Below are 17,774 nucleotides of genomic sequence, written 5' to 3' on the forward strand. Positions count from 1 at the left end.
CAGGGACAAGAGGGAGAACTGACAGCCAGGTTTTCATCTGCATTTTCTGTTGACAAGTTTTGCAAAATCAAAGATCCATGTGCCTTTTCATTATGTCAGCAAAGTTAATAAAAAAAGTAATTCAGCATGAAAGTGAGTGGCAGAAGCAGCCTCCCCAAAAAGTGCTGTTAATTTCCCATGGTGAGATTGCTTAAACTCACATGGTATTCATGTGACAGCTGATAGATAATCTTCCTGCTCTTCAAAGTGACCTTTTGACTGCCAGCAGTATTACTGTATTTTGCTCATTTTGTTGTTCCCACCTCCACTATTCTTGGGTGCAACCATCTCTCTTTGAAAGGCAAGGCTCTGAAATACCCTCTGCGATAGCTTTAGCTCAGTGGCACAACTTGTCATAGGACAAAGCAGGTTGGGGTTTCTTTTTTCTTTCAATTTGTGGAAGGAACTAACACATTTCTCCTGAATTTTCTCTGCCAGGCTGTTTGTTTCTCAAACCATTACTATGGCTCAAAACTTCAGGGCAGCAAATGCACCTTTACTGCTGCCAACACAGGTTTTGCAGGCTTTCAGCTCATGGGAATCTTTCTGTTTTTCATGGGAAACCTGCCACAGCCAGCCAACTTCTTATGGGCAGAAGCACTCATCCATCACGAGGCCACATATGCTCAGCGAGCTGCACTGCAGTGGGCAGCTGCTCTGGAGACTGACCCTCGGGTGTCAGGCCTGGCAGGGACTCCTGGGGTCACTCCTTCCTGACTTCATCACAACACATTGCTCTGTGCTTGGGTGTCCCTCTACCCACGCTGTTCTTGTCCTCATAGGCACTAGAGGGATACCTAGGAGCACAGGAACAAGGACACGCTTCCTCACCCCACCCCCAGTGCCACATGCTGCCGCCTTTGGTCACAGCGGTTAGAACCTTATTTTTTGAGTAGTTGCCACAACTCAGGATTATTCATCGTAAATCGCTAATTAGTTAGTGAGAAGAGGTCAGAAATGAGCTTATTGCTGAAGACTGTATGACAATATGGCATTTTTCCATATATTCCAAATATACAGGCAGCCTAAATTTGTGTCTGAAAGGGGCACAAGCACACATTTAAGGGTGAGGAAAAAACAGTAAGAGGCCCAAAGAAGATTATGTCTAGCTGGAAAAAGTGGGAGAGGTGATGGAAGGATGCCAGAATTTTCTTAACTACTTCATGTTTCAATGCCTACTGGAAATAATGGAAATATTCCTAAAAACTACACAGGAACCCAAATGAAGCTTCTGAAGTATCAGAGTCTTATCTTTACAGAGTACAGGATGAGAACAGAAACAGTGAACTCCCTGGCATTTAAGTCAGCATGCTCACAGCCAGCAAGGAACTGATCATTTATAAGAATCTTTTACCATCTGCTGAAGAAAACTGTAGTTTGTTATTGAATGTGAGGCAAGAAGCATTCTGGTCTCACATTCAATAACAAACATTTCTGCATTGCAGATTTAAAATTTCTTCAATTTGTGCAAAAGAATATATTAAGGGCAATATGGACTTAGCAGGATCTAGCCTTTGAGCAGAAAGGCTAATCTATATAGATTTCCCTATATGAATGCCATAGTTCTTCATCACATATAAAATACTGAGTATTTTATATTTTCTAGCAAATATGTCTTAAAATGCTAACAATAGTCAGAAAATCAATTATTTAGGTTTAAATGCAACTATCCTATTTCTACTCAAAAGCACTTCAGACCATTACAATAATTTAATTACAGTAAGTTTTAAGTAACTATCAAGCACTGCAATAAGATAGGGAATCAGCCCTGCACACATTTAGTTCAAAGTCTGCAGAAATTGTTGCCAAGATTTTCCAAACTTCTCACAGATTCTATGTTGCAAGGATGGGACTTGCTTTGACTGGATTACTGGAGTGTTATTTAAACATGGTGCACATGTATATATACACACAGATATCCACAAAAGTACCGGGGACTTCAAGAGAAGTTTCTAGGTGCATGGCCCTAGAGAATGGACCAAAGTTTTTCTTAAAAAGTGACAGGCAAAAGCAAGAAAAGCAAACAGTGGTGGAGTTACAGGACAAGGCTAACCTGATAAATGGAGTGACATAACCAGAGGGTAGAAAGGAGGCCTTCCTACCTGTCAGGCACACCCACCTCGCTTTCCCGAGATGACTAGATGCCATTTCCTTTTGCCTTGTCAAACAGGACAGTGTTTTCTACTGGCAAATACTTTTTGCAAGTTAAAATGACAAGCAAATACCAGGAAAATATTCTTCATTCTCCTGAAGGTACCAGTCTAACTCATCTAGGAGATGCACAGTAGTATCTGATTTGAAAACTGTTACCCACAGACCTATTCTCTGTTGCAGTGTTCTGCCCCTTTCAAAGACACTTGGCAGGGGGGCCAAAGCTTACCTTCTGATGCCAAAGGACAGATGTGCCAGCTGCTGAGACTGGGTTCCAGTCCCAGGATGATCCCCTGCTTACAATGTGTCTTCCTAAAGACTTGAACAAACAATGAGGTCACTTTTAAGCTTGCCCTTCTTACATGTAACAGGGAGCTGTCCTATAATCCCATTTTATTCCATTAAAAGTCTGTTAGAAATTGTGTTTGTTTTATTCAATCTTAACTGAAGTTCCACTTTTCTACTTTTTAATGTGATTTCATCTACTGTTCCCTTCAGAAGTTCTTTCTCATACCATCTCTGTTGATAAAACCAGGTTTACTTTTGTCCCCCAAAAAGGCATAGCCATTCCCTCAGCTTCTTCAGGCCAGGGGGAGAAATCCATGTGGTTCTCTTCCTGTGGAAAATCACAGTTCTTTGTTGCTCTTGAACCATTCTCTGTGATGGGAATGACAAAGATTTGGTAAATTCGACCAATGTCAGTATGAACCACCATATTGCTCAGTAGGACACTGTCATGATAGACAGTGACACCTGAGGTTCCTGTGGTGCTGAACATTGCTGAGCTTATAATTATATTATTGCTCAGGAAACTGAAATAAGAATGAACTAAATGACTTGGTAAGAGACACACTAAATAAATAGTAGGAGGAGATTAATATTATGTTTCTTTTTCCTACTCTGATGATTCTGAAAGATTTCCATTGTGTATAATGTAAAGCAATGTTACTGGACTTTAGGGGAAATCAGGATGCTAAAATCTCACTGCTTATCTGACAGAACACAAGAAGTGTGTTCTCTTAGGGAGGATCACTACATCCCCATTTGCTGAGTCATGTATCTACCATGCCAGACCCAGACTAGTTTCTACAGTACATAAATGTTTTTAAAATTTGTCTTTCCAGAAGTATTGTCTCCCTGGGATGGTTGATCAGTATTTACATTTTTGTTTAATCAAAGTGGTTTTCTGCCACTTTGTTTCTTACCAGAAAGAAAATAGATATATATAGCCTTGTTTCCCTCCTGAGAATATAATGTATGTTCTTTTCATATCTGATAAATGCCATATGGAATCATGGTTTCAAAATATGCAGAAGCAACCCCTGAAAAACACCTATCTTTGCAGAAAATGCAATTAAAAGACCAGTGGACAAGCCAAAGATCTGTTGCAACACTGGACTGGCCTTCTAGGTAAATGACATACCTGAAAAACAAAAAACCACTACATTTCTGTGGAACCAATCATAATCTTACTGCTATGGACACCTCGTGTAGGCTGGAGAAGCAGTGTGCTCCTCCTGGCAGCTCAGTCTGAACATGCAGAGCACATGGAGGCATCTTCTTTCTGTCTGACCAGCTCTCTCAACCAGCAGCAGTTTAGCCAAGATCTTTAATCCAAGTATAAGATTTGTAAAACATTAATTCAATACTTGCATTCTAACGCATGAGTCTCTCAAAGGCAGGGCAAGTAGCAGAAAGGCAGATTTACTTCCCATTTCATGGTTTCATAAAGGATTTTATGCCTTACTATGAATGTTCTGCACTGAGATGCAATCATTAAATAAGAAAGTTGCACTCTCTGACAAATGTGTACAAGCCAACTGCCTTGCAGCAAATAGCACTCTGTGATATCATAACAAACCAAAGAACTGTGCCATGCATTTTCAGAACTCAAATGAACTTCTGTGCTTGGGAGGTGGTTGTGTAATAGCAGCAAGAACTGCCCACAAATATTTGCGAAAGGAATGCAATAAAAGAATTTTGGAAGAAGCTACTGAACCACGAGTGAGGATTAAAAAAAGTCTGAACTTGACTGCTTGGATTTTACTCAGAACAGAAAGAATCAGACCAAATCTTGATTTTGGCAGTCCAATATCTAACTTACAGGCTAACCCTCAAACCAGAACCTAGTATTTATGTTAGGTGTTTAAGCTTTCATCACATGGAATGGGCCTACTGGGGGGTAGACTGCTACAGAAAATTGCTCTCATGAAGAAAATCAGTATCAAGAGTTCTTCTGAACTATCTCCAGTTTGGGTGTAACTGTGCAGTTACAGTGCACATTCATGTGCCAATAGCCATCCAGTATGTCAGTGCCTTTGAAGCCTAACATTTCTGCTTACCTTCCTCCCTGCAGATAAGAATACTTCTTTCATAATATCCCACATAGCCATATTGTCATCTGTCAGGATGGTCAATTGCTGAAATTATTAACTTCCAGGAAGTTTGTTAAACACTTAAAAGTCAGCAGACAGCTTAAAATGCTTCAGACCCTGAAAATTCAATAACCCATATTTGCTACACTTACAGAATTTACTGAGGCAACTAGACAAAAGAGCCACTTATAAAGTGGCAGGGAGGAATCTTTGTTAATAATGACTGAGAAGGAAACAAGATTTGTACTGCAGAAAAAGTGTGGGTCTTAAATGTGATGAATCCTTGGAGTGTGAACACTTCAGTACTGCAGGTGGGGAGATGTCATTGCCTGCAAGGTTTGGGCAAGATTTTGACAAGGTTTGACTTGCCCGGAATGAACGAGCACCCCTGCTGGTGCATGGGTACGCAGGACGACAAGAGACAGTAGAACTCCCCCCCAGTTCTGCAGATGTGTATGCTCCCTGCTTCAGTATATCCCAGCATTCACACGCTTTGGGCTGTTATCAACATGGGATTATTGGCACAGGGTTTCATTTACACCTTAGGTGGGGCAGAGGCATCTCTGATAATTAGACTGTAACACCAAACAGTGAGACTAAGAAGATGTTTCAAATCAGAAAAACTAACTGTGGCAGCAGCATTCACATTTAATTTATTGACTTCTAACAATATATAAAAGCCAAATAATTACGAAGAAAGCAAAGAAAATTAAGTAAACCCCAAAAAAGCTTCAGCTGTCTTAGTCACCTTCAGTACCACCTCCACTGATTACAATTACTATTACCTGCCTGGTCTCAAGGCGCTGTATCATTTCTTCCAGTCCTGTGCTCTCCTGTGCCATGTCTCTACTGTCTTATGACATCTAAAATGGTCTAGACACCTATGTTTAAGCAACTGCATTTCACCAACTCATCACAGTTACAGAGACAAATTGAAACAATAAAGATTTTGTATCTTAATAGCCAATGCAAAAGCCGTTAAAGTGACTGACCTGATTTCTGTCACAGATACATCTCAGCTTGACAAATGAAGGGAAGACAAGAGAAATTGTGGAACACTGAGAGGCAGTGAAATAATAAGAGCCTGCAGGCTGACATGTCATCCATTCTCCCATTCAAAGAACACTGAATTCCATGTCAATTTTCCCATTCTGTTCAGAGGGTTTTGACTTGCTCTATGAGATAAAGAAAGCTTCTGGTGGAAATTAAAACTTTGTCAACTTTTGGGATAAAATTCTATATATCTAGACTAGCTACGGCAACTTGCCTGGCATAGCAAAAGAGAATCGTAACTGTTGTTTCTTGCATGTTTTTAACACAAAGATACCGGTGCCAAAAGAGTGTAACCAGCTTTTCTACAAGTCGGAGCATCACTTCTGGTCAAAAAGGTTCTGAATCCAACAAACAAGGTTCTGATTCTTTGACAAAGATCTCTGCACTCACACTTCACTGCAAGACTCAAATCTAAATTAGAAAATTAGCTGAAGCCATTACAAAATCATTTATCATATGAAGTGGTTTAGTGTAATATGTGGCAGTAAGTTATCTAGCATACCTTTACACTTTCCTCTCCTGCAGCATTTAAGCTGTGCTGATCAGCAGATCTTTTTTGTTGAAAAAAATATGGTTCAAATGCAGAAGATTTATTTCTGACAATTAAATGCAGTCATTTAAGCAAAATACTGTAATGAGTACACTGGAGGAAGAATGAAGATAAGGATGTAAGATATGAAGTGCATATTTTTGGTAGCTGATTCTATTCAGGAAAAGAGAAAATACGTTTATCTTTGTGTTGATTAGTGCATCTTGGGGCAGTAAATCAGTTTTCCATTCCGGTCTTACGCACTATGGCTTGTCATTCACACAGATGTGGCCCAAGGAGGAAGAAGCTTCATTGTTTGCCATCTAAGAGATAAGCAAGAAATGACAACAGTGACTTTATTTGACAGGCAACCTCCCACCATTGCCTTTATCAGGTGCCTCCAAGTCAGTGGTAACTGGGATTAGGACTAAAGAGGGGTGGAGAAGCATGGTCCCTGCTCTGGTGGACCTCACCTCCTACAAGCTCCTGCAATGAGAGTAAGCCCACAAACCTACTGATTCAGGGGCCAATGGTGCCTCACCACAGTCACAGAAATACCATGGGAGTAATCTGTGAATGAGAGCTCAAGAGTTTCCATAGCAGAGCCTCAGAGGTTCAGGGCACAGCATGGATTTATATGCTGGCAAGGACCTTGCCTCACTAAGTAAAAACTTACCCAGAAAAAGAATTGTAATAGCAGTGGGAACATGACTACAGTGAACAATTGCAGAAAACAGAGCATAAAGGATCAGCATTATACAAAGTGCATTGCCTTGTTTGTTTTTCTTCTGTCTCTTTGTGTAGTTCTGAGTTAATTTTTCTCTCCCAAAGAGAACTGGGCATAGCAGGGAGTACTACAATGAAGTGACAGTGCCAGCATGCAGTCAGTGGGGCAAAGCACCTGGAAGGAGACTGAAGAGGCTTAGAGCCTGATCCAGTGCACATTAATAGGATGAGCTATTTAATCCTCTGTGGGATTTGACATGCAGAAGGAAAGGAGGAGGGTTCAGGGAAAGAGAAGGCTGTAAAAATTATGTAAATTTCAAAGAAAAAAACAAAACCAAAACCCAGAGAAATTCCAATACAATGTTTGAATGGCATTTGTTGAAATAACTTGCGTAAATGAGACCTGGTAGCAGACATTTCAATTACAAGGAGCTGAATTTAAAGCATGACTGATTGAAGGCATCATTAGGCAATCCACTCTTTAGGGGTGCCAAAATCAGCAACTGTTACCCAGCCACTGTTACACAGAGCCTTCCCCCACCTTCTCTTACCATCCCAGTAAAGGCATCAGCGCAGTTTGCTCGTATTTGCTCAGCAGTCAGGGGGCTGTTCAGTGCAAAGGTCTTTTTCAGTCCTCTTTCATTCCTCACACCAGTTACTGCATCCCTCAAAGCAAAAAACACAGAGCATCCCAAGAAGAATCCTGCCTCACCTATCCCCTGAAAAAGATTTTAAAAAGCCAGTCTCATATAAATACACACACACAGACCAATTTTGTATTGCATAGTACACACAAGTAAGCTGCATCCTCTGAATGACATTATGATTTCTCTGTCAATATTTTTATTCTAACTTTTCAGTTTATCACCACATTTAAAAGTATGGTTTTAAATTGATTTTGCAGCTTCTGCGTACAGTCTGTTAACAAAATCTTAAAATCACTACTTGCCAACAATTAAAGTGACACAACAATATCTGGCTTTCTGTCCTATCAGCTTCCCCAATGTCATAAATAAAACAATTTACTGGACACTTGTAAGGAGGAATTGAAAACTTATATGTGTTTTATATCAAAGTAATTTCTCAATTTGGGATCTAAGAACTAGGCCCTGTGATGATTGGCTTACCTTGGATGCATAGATGGCATAAGGATTTTGAGAAGGTGACAGCAGGGAAACACTAAACTGTTCTGGAATATCACAAACAGCAGGGATCTTATACTGATCTGGACCCCGAGTATAGAGGACTCCTTCTGAAGAATACTTTAACTCCTCCATTGTATACAGTCCAACACCTTGAACAAAAGCACCTTCAATCTTTAAATAAGAAAAGAAATGGCATTTATGTACTCATGTTTGGTTAACCAAGAAAACTTCACCAAGAACTCTTTTGTATCACTAGCTGTTACTGTGATATATGTAGGGCCTAACACACTTCTGTTTGCCTAATGAGATTCTTCAACATTTTGGGGCAACTGAAATGGAAAAGCTTTCACATTCCTCTCTCATACCTGAGAGGACAAATGCTTGTATAATGAAGTGGTGAGATCTATGGACCAGCTTGCTGTGAATAAAGATGTGTCCTTGCTATCAACTGGGGAAGGCAGATCAAACAACTTGGAGACTGTAGATCACAAACAGGATTTAAGTCCAGTACGTAGAAGACATACACATATTCTGGAAGCACTACAGGCTGAAACCATGGGTAAAATTCAAGCTTCTTTGACATCTATAGAGTTCTGACACTGATTCAATTGGAGCAAGTCTTATAGACAAAAGACATTCTAATATGATCTATAAACTAGTAAAAAATGAGTATTTTCTGAATTAATGAGGTAATCATCATTTCACATGAGGACAACAGCGTAATAGAAATAAGGCATCAGAAAATTCTAGGCACGTACCTGTCCTATATCCACAGCTGGATTTATGCTGCATCCAATGTCCATAACAATGTCTGTTCTGAGGTTCTGTTAATAAAATTAGAATTTATATCACCCAGAGAGATGGAATGAAAGCATTAGAAAATACTGTGGGTCAGAGCTGGAATTCAGTGAAATAAGAAATGCTGAGATAGAAGCCCTCCATGTAAATAATTTCAGAATAATTTCCAATATCTCATCACAAGCAAAATGTCTCAGCTTTTACAGAAGTTTAGCCAGAGACAGCCCTGCCAGATTTTTCCCATTGCTGAAGGAAACGCTCATACAAATGTACAGAAAGAGGGCATATGATCATCAGTCTGTAGCCTTTAGCTGGCCAGATGGTCAAAAGCCTGGAAGTTGAATATTGCTATAAGGTGTTTGCTGGCAAACAGGGACAGAACAAGCAAAGAACATGTTAGATGTCAGGCATAACCCAAAAGGTGAACACATATGACATTGACATGTATGTCAGAAGCTGGTTAGTACTGCACAGCTTCCACTATAATTATAGGTGCTCCACCTATAATTCATATTTACACCATTGATATATTTACTATCATATGAAGACAGGTGACTTATTAATCCCAAATCTAAATGATTGTTGGAGCAAACCTTATTCACATTACTGGCAAAACTTCTCTGACATTCAGTTATTACCTTGTGATCTCCTGTTAGACAGTTAATTTCAACCTCTGAACAAGCAGCTCCAAAAATAAAATATGTGAATGGCTGTCCTTCCCCTTTCTCCCAGTCCATGTATTCATTGTAACCTCTGATGGAAGAAACAAGAAGAAAACTGACCACAGTTTACATTATAACAAAGCAGATAAGCACATAACTTTGAAACTGCTTGTGAAATCTTAAGTACAACATCTTAAGGGAAATCTTAAGTAACAGCTCAGAACTTCAAAATTTCATGAAAGCCTACAGAGCAACACTACTTTAGGTTTGATGCCTCTGGTATTTATATAAAATTGTAGCAGACAAACAAGCTATTTCAGTTCAGGAGATTCTATAACCAGCATAATCCTAGAAATATACAAACAAAAGCACAGTAACCAAATACAGAATAAACATTTAAGATAGTAGTTACTGGGGTAATAGCACATAAAAGAATTTAGAAAAAGGGAGGAAAACTTGTCAGAATCTATGAAAGAATAATTTACAAGAGATAAATGAAAAAGTCAAAATTACAGAAAGAGCCTACAGAACTGAGTGAGAGGGTTAAAAGAGGAATATTGAAATAAAAGTGTAATTATTTAGAAGGGAGTGGGATTCACTGAGGACACCATAGAACAGTGAAATGTGGTATCTTCCAAACACGGGAGCTTTGTGACTAAGGTGTATTTTCTGACTATGTATGACTGAAATGTCTTTGTTGAGCATATTTAAGATTGTCAAAAAGCAATTACATAATACAGAACTGTGCACTGAAAAAGGGATACGCAAATTCCATATACTCAACTCCTCATAATCCATTTACCTCAGCTGCCTTTGAGATCCTTGGAAGTAGAGAATATGACTGGTTAAAAACTAGATCCATGCAGGATCTGAGGCTTAGGGATCTGCAGATTTTTTTGGACACAATTAAATATCAATAGCAAAGTATGACTGTTGTGCATTTGTGCATTACTGTGGTGATATCAACATTCCTAAAGAGCTGCACAAGCAGAAAACATACTTGAACAGGCTTAACAGCAGGAAGGGACATTTTATTTTACTATTTCTTGGTGTTTTATAAAAGTATGGTTTTCCTAAGTGCCTTTTCAACTGACTCCAGACTGCCCAGAGACCTGAAAAGTTGCTATTGATAAGGAAAACCCACCAGCAGAAGAAGAAAAAAGATAAGGTACAGCAGGCCAAAAGAAAAGCTTTGCTTTGAATCCCACCTGAGTTACAGCAGAAAAATTTTTCATTTCTGGCTCTTTATAAATATTGTGAAAGAATTCAAATAAAAGGACAAAGAGACTGCTCTGAGAGCAGTGGGAACAATGATATTTATAGCTTATAGTAATCCAGCTCCAGTAAATAACCGATATCCCACTCTGCACATGACTTACAGGCAGCAGTTACTTTCTTGATGCTTTCTGGTTTGCTAAATGTTAAACTATGGAGCAAAGACGGCATAAAATATTATCTTAATACTTTCTAGAGAGTCCACAGAGGACTCGACATAAATTAACACCTAAACTTTATGCTTCCAACCCTCCCCTATAGCAACTAATTATATAAAACATAAAATGAGCTATTAGAAAGACCTATAAGACAGGATATTCTCTTCACAGCACTAATTATCTTCAGAAATCAGTCCTGGTCTAATTGATGCATTTTTAAGGAACAAAAATATATTACCTAAAATAGCCAGTAGCTGAAAGGCTCACACTCTGCTTAAAAGCTTCTCCAATCTGTAAAATATAGCAATGCTTATGGTTAACCAAGGAAGGAGTCAGGAAGGAACACAGCATAGGCATATTTACTTTATTTACACATCTATATTTACCCACACATATTTACTTAAAACCCAAACTGTAAAAATTGTAAAGAAAGGAAGACAAACTGAGTTAAGCATGTTTAGCTGCACACAGTGCCTAAAGCTACAGAACTAAACTCCTTTTGCACGAACCATCTGATACAAGAAGAAACAGACCTGTCAACAGCAGTGTTCTTGCAGAATTTTTATTACTAGTAATGCCCTAGGCAGAAAGGGCTCTGCTCAGTTTTTCTGACCAAGTTCAATAGAGATGGGTCTCTCTGTCAGCCAACCAGATTTGATTGATAAGTCACTAATTTTATTGGGTCATGAGACTGTGTGCATGTACAACCTTTTGCTTTTTCTTTGATAAACTGCCTTTATCTTAACCCACTGACTTGTGGGCTTTTTTCCATCCTGTTTTCTTCCCCTATCTCACTGAGAAGGGGAGTGATAAAGCAGTTTGTTGGGCACCTGGAGTCCAGCCAAGGTCAAACCACCACACTGACATAAAAGATCTGCATGACCTATTTGCACAAAAATGACAGTTGTCAAGATAAATGCTCCTCTTTACAAAGTTCTGCCAGTTATAAAAGTGACAGTATGAGGACCTGAATCTATTTCCTTTGAGTGATTCTCATGTTAGATTTACTCAATTTACAAGTCAAGAAATTTTTGTGAGGCTTTTGGTTGGGTTGTACTGACTTCCCAAGATACAAAGTTACTTTGCCTATATTAACATTCCTTCTTTGGTCAGACATTTCTGATAATACTTTTGGTATATCTGAATGATTCAAATTAATTGTATGTCTATTAGAGGACATTAAGTGTTTTGGACTAGTGTTTTATTGTTATTCCAAGGCCTTTGCTGCTTTTTGGATTGCCCCACTAACAAGGAGGCTGGAGGTGCATGGGAAGCTGGGATAACTGACCAAAGGGATATTCCAGACCATATGGCAGCATGCTCAGTATGTAAAGCAGGGGGACATTTGAAGTGCTGGTGTTTGTTTTCCCAAGTAACCATGACATGTGATGGCACCCTGCTCTCCCCAGAGATGGCTGAGCACCTGCCTGCCCATGGGAAAGAGTGAAATAATTACTTGCTTTGCTTGTGTGTATGGCTTTTGCTTTATCCATTAAACTGTCTTTAATTTGACTCACAAGTTTTCTAGCTTTCACTCTCGTGACTCTTTCCCTGATGCCACTGGTGGGGAAATGAGTGAGCAGTTGTGTGGTGCTTGGGGCTGGCTGAGGTTACACTACAACATACTGCAACCCTTTAGACATAGGCTGTGGACCAAATCTGAGCCTAAGCAGACCTGGCTGCACCTAGACTCCTCTGAACAGTTTAGAAAGCCAGGGGATCTCACTGATGCTCATGACTCAACAGGAGAGACCATAACCTGATTTTACTATAATCAATTCTAACAGATTATAGATTTGTTACTTGGATATTGCACTAGCAATAAATCTAATTTTTATCTTCCACATAATCATTTGTGCCTGGCCAAGAACCTTCTCTTGAGTTTCACCTTTTTGTGACACAGCCTTTTTCTACAGTTTTTAACTTTAGGATTATTAGGCTGAGCAGATTTATAGACTACAGTACATTTATCACAGTTTCTGCCAGCACTCAAACACATTCAGTGGGATTCACAGGTTTTACCCAATCATTCCAGGTTCCTGTTGGGTTCTTCTCAATGATGGGCTGCAGGCGTTTCAGAAGAGTTTGGCAAGCATCCTGGTGAGAATTGGGAGAATATATCACAAAATAAACACAGATACATTTGGTACTATTCAAGTTATGTTCTAGTTACTATTTAATTAGTGTATGCTTTACTGTCATCTTAGTTTGAAAAGGTGTTGCAGGAAGTGTCATATTAACTACAAAGGCATGAAACTTCTAAATGGTTAAGTTACAAGGGCTGGGACCTGTATGAATCAGTAGATTTCAAACATGAACAGAGTGCAAGATTTGTATAGGACTAGTTAGCTTGTTAGATGAAACAGAGACTTTGTCAAGTATAAGCCTTTTTGGGGAAGTCCAGATCATATTCTGAAAACTCAAACACCATTCCAGAGAAACTGTCAAGTCATGTTTCTTCTTGGCCATCTCCAGCAGTACTATTGGTAATCCCAAACTTGATATATATGGGATCACCAGGGCCTAAAGTCTGGCAAGCATACACTTCAAGGGATAGGGTATTTTTTTCAACTAAGTACTATTCTTTACCTTCACAGCCATGCCATTGACATCTGTCCCTGCAGATCCTACTGAGGCGCACGCATTGGGAACAGTTGTTGTGCTCGTTTCACAGAAGTGGATCCGTGACATGGGGATGTTCAATTCCCGACTAGCAACCTGTTCCAGGAACAACATATTCTTTGTTTTAGAAAAAATCTAAACACTCCAACAATTCCCCAGTATTTGCTAGAAGTCAGTGATAGCAGGCAAGATAAAAATTTTATCAAGTTCTCTTCCAATCTCCAGCTGAGATAATTCTGTCCAATTTGGCAGTAGTAAGAAACAGAAAAGGACAATGTTCTACCTGCACTCAAACTCTGAAGTCCAACACTCATTCCTGATTTTCTTGCTTATACCCTGCAGGACTTACAGCAAATTATGCAAGCCCAGGTCACAAACTTTGATTGACCTTATAAATACCTTTACAGATCTGTCTCGGAATTATCCATTAACCAAATAGGATCATAATGTTATCATCCTGACTATTGATATCCTACTATCAATCTGAATAATCTCTGCCTTTTTCATTATGGGTTTTATGGGATCAGCCCCCAAAAATCTTATTTCTAAGAAGCCTCTTCACACGCTATTAGAAGAACAAAAAACAGTCTATTTTTTCCTTCTTTCTGCCTCTGCAAATTAATGAAGGTACCTTTGCTTTCTAACTCTATCAATGTAAAGTAGTACTGGCTATGCTGATAAAGAAACTGTCCCACTGGTACACTAACTAACCAAAAAGAAAACCTTCACACTGTTTATCTGCATGATAGATAAAGCACATGGCAGTACCTATTTAGATAATTTGTTACCTGGATCATTTTTGTATGAATACCCTGCCCCATTTCAATTCCACCATGTGTCAGAAGCACAGACCCATCAGTATAAATATGAACCAGTGCAGCAGCCTGAAAAACAAAAACAAAATCAAGATCAGACTAATGAGGAAATGTGTTGTACGTAGTAATGAATTGAATTAAAAAAAATACTAAGCGTTTAAGTGTATTTCAGTTTATCTGATTAGTGCTTTTGAATAGAAGGGAAAATTTGCAAGTCTACTTGCCGCTCTTCCTCTATAATGAACTTTGAAAGAAAAGGACAAAAAGCCTTGTTTTGTGGTCTTTTTTGTTATTAGATCCTGAAATAAACCTACACCTGGCAACAGTATTTCAGTGGTTCCAAAAGAAGCTGGAGAAAACCCCTCACTAGTGGCTCTAAGTGCAATTTGCTGCAAGCTCCATTTTCTCTCTCCTTGACACGTGAGAGCCCTAGAGGTTTTTAAATGGCATAGGCCGAATTTCCAAATGAGATATTATTCCTGGACTCAACTAGAAGTAGCACTGTAGACTACAAAGACCTTGTGATTTTAATGGTGAACAGAGACAGCCAGTTTGATATTAAATAAGTCCATCAATTAATTAATTTTTAATTGATAGAATGTTGTCTGTTTCAGAAGCACTGGACACCTACATAAAAAAAAATACAAGGACCAAAAATGCTATTGTCCTTTTTTGCTTTCTTAACCTTAGCCTCTGATGGCATCAAAGGACTTAAGTCTTTAAGAGCAGCATCCCATCGAACCTCCACAGGCAGAAAAAGGAGGTTCAGAACTATTTCTGGAGTGGAAAAATTATTCAATGAACATTTTTCTATCAGACTTCAACAACTTTTTCTAAGTGTATTCAACTCACCTATTCCAACACCGCACCTCAACAGATGGGACTAGCCTTTCAGTAGGCAGGGTCCAAGCTGCCTGGGTCCTGAAATCCAAAGAGCTTTGATCTCAGCTTCAAAAGAGCTACAGGCTACTACAGCCTCTTCAGGGAACAATCATCAGGTGGATTATAGTTTTCCAAGAAAAGATAACATATTTGTTTTGTATCCTAAGATAAAGCGACTGCAATCTTCTATGGATAAAATGCTTAGCTGATTTACTCTTCATGAAACTCACCTGAGAAAGGTAAGGTGTGCCTAGTCCAAATGGAAATTTCATTGGTACAATGGCAATCCCTCTTTTCTTCCAGTAATTTTGTTTGTTAAATTCACTGATAGCTGTTCTCCTACTGTAGTATTCAGATTTCTCCATACATTCATTCCAACACCGTATTAAATTCTGTGGATCAAGTGTTTGTTTGAAGTGTGTCTGCTCACTCTTCTTATACATATTTATTTCCCTAATCTGAAAAAAAAAATGAAATTACAGCTATCTCACAATCCTGTTAAAGACAAACTGACCATCTGGGAGGACTAACAGACAACAACAAGATCACTGTATTTTTTTTAACAATTACCAGTTTGTAAGTAAGACCATGCTATAAATTCTACAACCAAACATTGATTAAAAAAAACTTTATTTCAGCACAAATTATGTTTGACTTAGAAAAGAGCTGTTCAAACAATTAAACTAATCTAAAGGTTTTTAGATTTCCAATTCCACAGACTTCATTTCAGGAGAGAAGATGCCTTCATTTAGTCACCTTTTCTGGTGATAAGCCAGTTTTATCTGCAACATCTGTTATCCAAGATTCTGTCACCAGTCCTGACTGAGGAAAGCCAAAGCCTCGGAATGCTATATTTGATGGCAAGTTTGTTTTGCAGACATAAGCCCAGCACCTCAAGTTGGGAATCTTGTATGCATTGTCCATTTTTAATAAGGATACTTCTGCTACCTGAGTTAGGGAACAAACAGATGTAGTTTAATGTCAGAACAGTGCTTCTTTCAAACTTACATTTAAATCTTCCTCATCTCTCATATAAAAGAGCTTAACTTGAGACAATTAGCTTTAAAATTAAGTTTCTGGCAATCACTGGTATTAAGAGTATTCATGCATGCATACAGACTTCATTAATACATTTTTCATGCAATATATTAATTTTTGGGGTTTCTTTTGATACAGAACACAGCTGATGTTACTTGTACTTGAATGTTATCAACAGTTAAGGATGTAGCAGATATGTCATTTTATGATTGATTTTGCTCCTTCTTCAATACCAAAAGTCACACAAACTAAAAATAGACAGCTTAGATTTAAAGCTACTTTTGGTTTAAAAGGAACTGATGAAAGCATTCTGAACTATCACATCCATGGAAACCCACACTGAAGGTTTAGTTCCACCAGAAACCAGAGGTACTGCAGTCTACAGTGTCTTCTGATCCTTATGTTTTTTATTTAGAGGTTTTACATGCCAAACTCAAAACCACATAAGGAGGAAAATGCTATACTAGAGACCTCAAACTAGGCTCTAGGAGTCAGTATTAAAAAAAAAAAAAAAAAAAAAAAAAAAAAAAAAAAAGTTTGATGCCTGATGAAGAAGTCACTGTCTTCTCTTCAGTGTTAGGTAGATTTCTCAGAATAACAAATTCAAGCCTTGGTTATTCCTGCTAGGTCCAGTAGCTTCACTGTATCATTGTAGGACTTCACCTTAAGACAGTTCTGACATGATCTGCATTAATGTACATACTTCTAATAATGGATATTCTTCTAACCTAAGCTATTTTTCAGAAGCAGGTTAGGCAGTAATACCACAGGCAGTTTCACGGACAGATTTCAGGATGCAGAAAATCCTCATAGGAGAGGTAATGACAAGAAGATGAGGGGTAGTACATGAAACATTTCAGTTACAGCTAAATTAGCCTGAACAGACACAAATACCTAGTGATAATATCAAAGCAAGAAACATTTTATAGTTTGCAGACCTGTAAGTGAGGAACTGAGGTATACAGCACAATAAATGCTGACCCAGTATAGAAATGTATAGGGATAGCAACAGGATAACTATCACTATGAATTTTCTGAAGGCCAAGAAAGATTTTCCCAGCCCTGAAGATATAAAGCTTTAGGGAGGAACAAATGAAAGTAACTACACATTTTAAAAGGAATACAATGTTAGTTGAGATGTTCATAACAGAAAAGTAAGCCTAAGAAAACATTCATGAAGTGATTGTGTAGGGCAATATAAGAAAGCAGTGAGATGCTCCACTAAATTTAATAAGGAAGGGTTAACCTACTCAGTGTAAAATCTTCCAAAAACCCACAATCTCTATATTAAAAGTCTATATGATTAATAATACATGGGCAAAGGAATTTGGCTTCATAATTTTCCAGCTAATGACTCCTCCGTGTTGTAAGGTTCGTCAGTATAAAATCCTTACCAGGACAGATTCATCAGGGGTACATCCTCCATTAATATAATATATAGCATCCACAGCTGTGATCCTACCATCAGTCATGAAGCCAACCTAGAAGGATCAACAGTTATTTAGA

At 38.5% G+C, this 17,774-nt stretch overlaps 1 protein-coding gene across 4 annotated transcripts in view; it reads right to left on the reverse strand.

Moving 5' to 3' along the window:
• Positions 1 to 5,193: 5,193 nt before the first annotated feature.
• Positions 5,194 to 17,774, reverse strand: part of AOX1 (aldehyde oxidase 1) — a 38,709-nt gene continuing 26,128 nt past the window's right edge. For 3 of the 4 annotated variants that reach the window (XM_063162427.1, XM_063162429.1, XM_063162430.1), the window contains 12 exons: positions 17,663 to 17,749; positions 15,987 to 16,178; positions 15,461 to 15,688; positions 14,322 to 14,417; positions 13,501 to 13,629; positions 12,934 to 13,008; positions 11,150 to 11,202; positions 9,455 to 9,569; positions 8,777 to 8,842; positions 8,001 to 8,189; positions 7,425 to 7,592; positions 5,194 to 6,470 (listed from right to left, as the gene is read on the reverse strand). In XM_063162427.1, the coding sequence (XP_063018497.1) occupies positions 6,411 to 6,470; positions 7,425 to 7,592; positions 8,001 to 8,189; positions 8,777 to 8,842; positions 9,455 to 9,569; positions 11,150 to 11,202; positions 12,934 to 13,008; positions 13,501 to 13,629; positions 14,322 to 14,417; positions 15,461 to 15,688; positions 15,987 to 16,178; positions 17,663 to 17,749 (1,458 nt within the window). In that variant the 3' untranslated portion in view covers positions 5,194 to 6,410. The remainder of the gene's footprint in view (positions 6,471 to 7,424; positions 7,593 to 8,000; positions 8,190 to 8,776; positions 8,843 to 9,454; positions 9,570 to 11,149; positions 11,203 to 12,933; positions 13,009 to 13,500; positions 13,630 to 14,321; positions 14,418 to 15,460; positions 15,689 to 15,986; positions 16,179 to 17,662; positions 17,750 to 17,774) is intronic. The other variant, XM_063162428.1, reaches the window with a different exon arrangement.

This window comes from Melospiza melodia, chromosome 8, assembly GCF_035770615.1.
Source record: "Melospiza melodia melodia isolate bMelMel2 chromosome 8, bMelMel2.pri, whole genome shotgun sequence".
Lineage (NCBI taxonomy): Eukaryota > Metazoa > Chordata > Aves > Passeriformes > Passerellidae > Melospiza > Melospiza melodia.